The sequence below is a fragment of the Echiichthys vipera genome (genome assembly GCF_963691815.1).
Source record: "Echiichthys vipera genome assembly, chromosome: 1".
Lineage (NCBI taxonomy): Eukaryota > Metazoa > Chordata > Actinopteri > Perciformes > Trachinidae > Echiichthys > Echiichthys vipera.
The window spans coordinates 3,530,544-3,539,332 of record NC_139826.1 but is presented as its reverse complement, the minus strand read 5'-3'; the positions used below and the strand labels follow the sequence as shown (position 1 = coordinate 3,539,332).

The window sequence follows — 8,789 nt, the reverse complement described above, 5'->3', positions numbered from 1 at the left end:
TATACTATACTATTACATTATACTATACTATTATACTGTTTTACTATACTATACTATTACATTATACTATACTACTATACTGTTCTACTATACTATACTATTACATTATACTATACTATTATACTGTTCTACTATACTATACTATTACATTATACTGTTTTACTATACTATACTATTACATTATACTATACTATTATACTGCTCTACTATACTATACTATTACATTATACTGTTTTACTATACTATACTATTACATTATACTATACTATTATACTGCTCTACTAGACTATACTATTACATTATACTGTTTTACTATACTATACTATTACATTATACTATACTATTATACTGTTCTACTATACTATACTATTACATTATACTGTTTTACTATACTATACTATTACATTATACTATACTATTATACTGTTCTACTATACTATACTATTACATTATACTATACTATTATACTGTTCTACTATACTATACTTTTACATTATACTGTTTTACTATACTATACTATTACATTATACTATACTATTATACTGTTCTACTATACTATACTATTACATTATACTATACTATTATACTGTTCTACTATACTATACTATTACATTATACTGTTTTACTATACTATACTATTATATTATACTATACTATTATACTGTTCTACTATACTATTACATTATACTATACTATTATACTGTTTTACTATACTATACTATTACATTATACTATACTATTATACTGTTCTACTATACTATACTATTACATTATACGGTTTTACTATACTATACTATTACATTATACTATACTATTATACTGTTCTACTATACTATACTATTACATTATACTGTTTTACTATACTATACTATTACATTATACTATACTATTATACTGTTCTACTATACTATACTATTACATTATACGGTTTTACTATACTATACTATTACATTATACTATACTATTATACTGTTCTACTATACTATACTATTACATTATACTGTTTTACTATACTATACTATTACATTATACTATACTATTATACTGTTCTACTATACTATACTATTACATTATACTATACTATTATACTGTTTTACTTTACTATACTATTACATTATACTATACTACTATACTGTTCTACTATACTATACTATTACATTATACTATACTATTATACTGTTCTACTATACTATACTATTACATTATACTGTTTTACTATACTATACTATTACATTATACTATACTATTATACTGCTCTACTATACTATACTATTACATTATACTGTTTTACTATACTATACTATTACATTATACTATACTATTATACTGTTCTACTATACTATACTATTACATTATACTGTTTTACTATACTATACTATTACATTATACTATACTATTATACTGTTCTACTATACTATACTATTACATTATACTATACTATTATACTGTTTTACTATACTATACTATTACATTATACTATACTACTATACTGTTCTACTATACTATACTATTACATTATACTATACTATTATACTGTTCTACTATACTATACTATTACATTATACTGTTTTACTATACTATACTATTACATTATACTATACTATTATACTGTTCTACTATACTATACTATTACATTATACTATACTATTATACTGTTCTACTATACTATACTATTACATTATACTGTTTTACTATACTATACTATTACATTATACTATACTATTATACTGTTCTACTATACTATACTATTACATTATACGGTTTTACTATACTATACTATTACATTATACTATACTATTATACTGTTCTACTATACTATACTATTACATTATACTGTTTTACTATACTATACTATTACATTATACTATACTATTATACTGTTCTACTATACTATACTATTACATTATACTGTTTTACTATACAATACTATTACATTATACTATACTATTATACTGCTCTACTATACTATACTATTACATTATACTGTTTTACTATACTATACTATTACATTATACTATACTATTATACTGTTCTACTATACTATACTATTACATTATACTATACTATTATACTGTTCTACTATACTATACTATTACATTATACTGTTTTACTATACAATACTATTACATTATACTATACTATTATACTGCTCTACTATACTATACTATTACATTATACTGTTTTACTATACTATACTATTACATTATACTATACTATTATACTGTTCTACTATACTATACTATTACATTATACTGTTTTACTATACTATACTATTACATTATACTATACTATTATACTGTTCTACTATACTATACTATTACATTGTACTAAATTATTATACTGTTCTACTATACTATACTATTACATTATACTGTTTTACTATACTATACTATTACATTATACTATACTATTATACTGTTCTACTATACTATTACATTATACTGTTTAACTATACTATACTATTACATTATACTAAATTATTATACTGTTCTACTATACTATACTATTACATTATACTAAATTATTATACTGTTCTACTATACTATACTATTACATTATACTGTTTTACTATACTATACTATTACATTATACTAAACTATTGTACTATACTACTATATTATACAACAATACTATTATACTATATAAATACATCATACTATACTATATACTTATATTGTACTGTATATTGTTATTGTATATAACTACATCCTCCTCATTACATCATAATACTATATCATGTTAATATGTTACAGTGACTCTTGTGTACATCGACAGCACGACTCTTTAACATGTTATTTGTATCTATGTTTAGTGTCTATTCTATTCTATTTCAGTTTATGTGCCTCTCATTATTTATTTATTTTACTTTCTTTAATCATCTGTATTTATTTTTCTGTTTCTACTGTTCTGGGGATTAATAAAGGTTTATCTAATCTATTTTATGATACTTTATAACTTCATCTCATCTAGGAAAATTTGTACTTTTTACTCCACTACCTTTGTTTGATCTTTATCGATAAGGATTTTACATACAAAACCTGAAATGAACCTATCAACATGACATGTTGTTGAATATCCAACTTCCCAGGAAAGACTAAAGTTGTTTAAATAAGCTCTAGCTCGACCTGCTACTACAGTGACATGTTAACACACATTAACACAATAACAGCTTGAAACCAGTATAGAATACACTCATTCCAGCCTCATTCACAATATGAAACAGTAACATGTAGTAGTTGGGGACTACTATAATAATCCAACAATATGACTGAACAATATAACACCTACAGGAACAAACTTTCCTGCAGAACGAGTACTTTTACTTTCAGTGACTTATGTACACTTTACTGATAATACTGCAGTACTACTTTGTACTATTTTTAGAGTAGTATTGCTACTTTTACCGAAGTACATGATTTGGATACTTCTTCCCACCACTGCAAGATGTAACAAAGCACCAGATGTTATCATTATTCTTGTAAGGAGCCACTATTGCTAGTTACACAAAATTAACAAATACCTATGTCCCCATTCTACCATTTCATCACATTCTACCTACACTTAGTTACCTCAATATAATCCATTGAAGTCAAATACAAAGGATTTAGCAGTAGAACAACACAGCACTTTCCAGTTTAAATCACTAAACGGTTGGTTGACCCAAACTACAAATATGTATTTATTGTCTTCTCTGTCGTTGTAAAGCCATGCAGACAGTTTGGGTTTTATTTTGCCTGATTGAGGTGTCTGCCTCCACACCAACAGCTGTGAATAGTTTTCATTTCAACTATTTCTCATGGCAAAAAGGTTAAACAGCTAACAGTGTATTTTGTGGATTACCTCAGGACTTTTGGGATATATATATAATCTTTCCACAATTAAGAGTGCGGGGTGTTGCTGATCCATTTATAGTAATATTTTTGTCACCCCTTATAAAGGTATTAGCTTTTGAAAATATGGTTGCGATTTTTAATCACCTTATATTTTGAGTAATTAAGATACCGTACAGCTAAAAATAATGTGAGGGAAAGAGCCAAAACTTCCCTTCAGGTTCATCTGCTTCTTTGACAGTTGAATCAATTTGCACGTTTGTTAGTGATGTTGAGGTTAGTGAACTTTTCACCCCACAGTCAAACAACTTCATTGTCTCATGGCACAAATGCCTGTGTGCTTTGAATAAACACATAAACATGTGCAGTGTTGCCTGGTTTCGTTTCTGACTGTAAGAGCAATTGTTAAATATCACTAATAAATATCCAACAATTTTCTTTTGGGGGGCACGTTTTTACTGTTTGTCTCCATGATTGCCAGTGGTAACCTGGCAGCTGCTACTGTCGAGCCCTGGCAGATATAGTGGAGTGATGGTGTCCAGGGCAGAGAATGAAGTCTCTCCACCTGTGTGTGTTAGAATCTGAGTTTCTCTGTTAAACAACAGTCTGGGCGTGTGTGAGTGTGAGTGCATGTGGCTGCGACAATACACATTTATTTTTTTATTTATCTCTGTGTCTGTGAGCCGTGTGAAGGCAATCCCGAGCAACTTTTTTGTCAGTTTAACAGGTACAGGTCCTTTAAGTTTTACTTGTCATTCGTGCATTGGAAAAAGACATCTGAAATACCACCCCGCATGAATGGTTTTATACGACGGTTTTAACTAATGTTAGTTAGTAAAATAATGCTTTGTATACGAATAATAAGCTGTTAATAAAAAAAATAAAAAAAGGTTTATCTTTTAGCCCTTTCGTTCATTCACTCGACTGTTTGACCAACCAAATAGTTTTTTACAAACTGGCAAGCCTAACATTCTTACAAATGGCTTCTGACTGATGTATAACGCATTAGTGACAACTCATAATAATCCATCTACAAAGCATTATTTTATTAACCATTTATTAAGTCCTTAGTTAATCTAACCATTTAGACGGGGTCCCTGAGTAGACAGTGGTATTTCAAATCTGTTCTCATTGCTTGAATGAAACGTGACTTCACCATTTGGGATGGAAGCAGAAACCTCACAGATAACAGAGAACACCAAGCTTGTCAGCATGGACAGATGCCACCGAGGTAACTGAGGGGGGAGAACCAGAGGGGTGTAAGGGAAGTTTTAGGTGAAAATGAATTTGATCAAATTAAAGCTCTCAATGAGCTCTTCAAACGGCCCTGGTGCCGGAAGTGTTTTCCCATACATTTATTCCACTCATGTTTCAGAACATGTTTTCAGCCCAGAAACAAGCCAACCAGCTACAAGATGAATCCTGACCATACAAGCGTTTGATTCAGCACTTTAAAACAAGGAGCATAAATCATTGTTTCACACTCTGGTAGCTTATCTGCTCTCCGGTAAAGCTGGTCACATGTCCCTTTTGCCCCTCTGGTTCTCACCCCTATATGTTGTTGTCGTTGTGGTTATTTGAGTGAACAGAGCCTTTCAATCAATTTGGCTTTTCAAAGCACATTAACCAACAACAGCATATCAGAAACATTTTTAATAGTTGAAATAAATACTCCATTACATGCATGATCAAAACACTTTAAAATACTATGGAAAGTCTGGTAAATAGTGTAAAACCTATGGCACACACTCACAGCAGCTTTTTACCAATGAAGAATTCACACATGTTGAAAAAAATCAAAACAAGCATTGAGACACTCAGATCACTCTTTCCAATCTCACTAAGCACATGTAATCGAGCCGGTCAGCCAACCATAGGTTCACACAGTGAGGCTACATCCATCATCAAGGCTGGTGTTTTCACCGGAGCTGAAAACTGAGGTAAGCTTTTCAGGTTTGAAGGCTGCTGTCTGTTGGTGACAGCGGGTCATCGGCTGAGCCCGCCAGGCCCAGGGCAATTAAAGGGGTCTGTTTGTAACCAGGTTTGAGCCGCATCCAGCGCGACGCAAAACCCTGCAGCATGTTCAGTGCTCATCTGCATTCAAAAAACACACCTTAACCTCATGAACAGACCCACAGACAGCCTTCCTCTGATGTTACTCTGACTCTAAACCTGATGAACAGGGATAACCCAAGTGAGTCTCTTTGGTACGTCAGAATAGGACTAATTCACAGAATGAGAGTTGACTGGCGGCAGAGTCCTTGGAGAGGAGCGTTCTCTGAGTGCCTGAGTGAGCAGAGTGCAGCCGTCTGACACGGCACACGCCGAGTTACGTAGACGCTCACGGTAGTCTGCCATTTTGGAGCTGCTCTCTGGATGCTGTGCGACGTCCCTGAGGCCCTGAGTGAGGAGGACACAGGCTGAAACCACACTCATGGCCCCCCCTAACACTGCAGTCTGTACCCCCTTCCCTTCAATGGAGATACTTGCAGCTCTTCCCAGGAACTGAGGCTCCGTGGCAAACCCGACCAGGGCATTGACAGCCTGGACCAGAGCCGCACTGAAAAGAACACAGCGGTTCCTGGTCAGCTCACTAGGCTGGGTTTTCACCTCTTTGACGCACGCCAGGAAGGCCGTGCCGCTCGTGCTCATGCTTTTGACGCTCAGTTTGAACTGCTCTTTTGCAAAGCGGTCCCTGGACCTCTCACTGGCGAGCGAGGAAATGTCCGTCAGATTCTTGAGGTTGGTGGAGATGTTCTGCGAGAGCTCAAGGAGGAGCTGGGGGGTGAGGTCTGGCAGGGGTGTTACTCGGACGACGCTGCAGCTCTGCTCCACTTCGTGCCGGCAGCGAGTCACCTTGTAGCGGTCCACCAGACCCGGCAGGCAGGGCTGAGAGCTGGGGGTCTCCACCGCTGCCAGGTAAGCGGCATGGGCCGAGCACTCCGTCAAAGACACAACCAGGTCGGCCATTTCCAAGAGACGGTCCCCCACCTCTGTGAAGCGGCCCATGTTGAGCTGACTCTGGATGTCGTGGGTGAGAATGGAGAGCTCTTTAGTCCTAGCGATGACCGTGTCGCGGCACTGGTCGAACGTGTCCGCCACAGCCACGCCTTCAGCGGTCATGACCGGCCGGGTCTCGCTGGATAGCAAGAGCAGGTCGGCCACCAGCTGCATCTTGCTCTTACATGTGTCACAGACGGAGGAGAGACGCTTCCTCTGCTGCAAACTGCCACCGGGTGTGCTGGTTGATCCCTCGCTAGCCGATTTGCCAGAGCCACCACTAGCCATAATAAGGAGGGAAGTGGAAGGAGGGGGCTGGGGGGGGGGGGGGGGGCAAGAGGTCAAACTGCTCTTCTGGAGGGTTCAGTTATTTAAAGTGTTCTGCTGCTGCCGCACACTGCATTGTACTGTTTAGGTCATTTCCGAGATAAGCCTCACCTACCTGCTTTTTACAAGCTCTATTAAATAACAACTGGCCAAACAGTCTTCCTTAAATTCCTTCAGAGTAGAGGTTATCAACTGTACATTGTATGCAGGCACACAGGACATGTATTCTCAATGTAAACATTTAGAAAGGGCTAAACTCAAAAACTGCATTTACTTCTGTTTGAATAACATCCCCAATATTACCTCATTATATACTATAATAAAAGTCTAAACTATGATCTGGCATATTCCCAGTTATCGGCCTTGGTTATTGATAATGTTACAATGCAACACAGTCTATCAAAATCTCCACGACTTCAGAGAAGTCAGTGTAACAATAGGCTATATGATTTTACCATTACAAATTCATTTAAATGCCCTGAACAACACAACCCAAACGTCAATAGTCTCATTGTAGTCCCAGGTTTTCATGGAACAGAAGAATTCACAGGTTGTTGAATTAACAAAAGAAAGAAAACAGACACAGACCGCAGTGTCACCGTGGTGCCTTCTGAAAGGCAAAGTGCAGATTGAGAAGAATACAAATGATGTCAAAAATCTCCTTATCGTTTGAAACATGGACGCGTTCCCAATTTGAATTACATCTGCTGAACTGACTCTGTACTATTTCTGTAAGGTTAGATGCCTTTTCTTGGGGTCTTCTTTTACGACAATAGCCAAGAAACCCTCCCCTCAACATTAAGTAGATGGCTTTTCAGTCTTTTCTAGCTATAATCAATAGGATATCATTTTGTGTCCACTCGCATCAGAGCAAGCAGCCTGAAACAGCACCGAGATCCTGTCCGACTTGTTCCCACTGAGTGTGACCGGCCTGGAGTATTCATGCTGGTTACAAACTGGGCACCACCCGGGCAGCTCTTCTGGACAGCGGGGAGACTTGTGTTTCCCTCCGGCACCATCGTTTCATGAGTCCCCCTTAAGTAAACTCCACCGAAAGGGCGACTTTCCAAAGACACAACCCCCTCAATCCACTTTCAACCTCTTCTTCTTCAAACACAGCCCTGGGTTAGAAGCTAGCAGTTGCTCCGGTCGCTTCGACTCCATATGCATCGTCCGTCTGTCCGCCCTCCTCCTCCTCCTCGTCTTAACTCGGGACCAGAGAGTGTGTAGCCCCGCATATCTTCTGTGGGGGCTCGCTTCTCATATCCATGCCAGTCGGTGGTGTTTGAACACGTAGCTCTCTTGACTCGGGAGGTCCCTTGGTCGCGACCCGTAAACGTAGCTGGAAGAAGCGGCCGTTATTCCCAGAGTTTCAAAGTCGTGCTGCGCGCTCCCGCTGCTGCACTATGAGGAAGCAGGGAGGGTGTGGTCGCGGCGGAGCGGCTGGACGGAGCACAGTTGTAGCAACGGAACAGCACAAGTAGCTCTTCGCTTTAAAGTGAACTTTCCGTCCGGTCTGTGAAGTCTTGTTTCCTCACGTTAACGACGCCGCGAGGGAAGACTGGAGTTACACGGTAGCCATTGAGCTCCGGGGAGTTTGGCGACTGCTTTTACTTTCAGGACTGGCTGTTA

General features: G+C 36.9%; 1 protein-coding gene across 1 annotated transcript; it reads right to left on the bottom strand.

The window, feature by feature from the left end:
- Window positions 1-5,507: 5,507 nt before the first annotated feature.
- Window positions 5,508-8,789, bottom strand: tlnrd1 (talin rod domain containing 1). The gene has a single exon (XM_083927777.1). The coding sequence runs from the start codon at window positions 7,116-7,118 to the stop codon at window positions 6,054-6,056; it is 1,065 nt and encodes a 354-aa protein (XP_083783903.1). The 5' UTR covers window positions 7,119-8,789; the 3' UTR covers window positions 5,508-6,053.

Coding starts and splice junctions, on each gene's coding strand:
- tlnrd1 (XM_083927777.1), bottom strand. CDS start 7,118: ATGGCTAGTGGTGGCTCTGGCAAATCGGCTAGCGAGGGATCAACCAGC.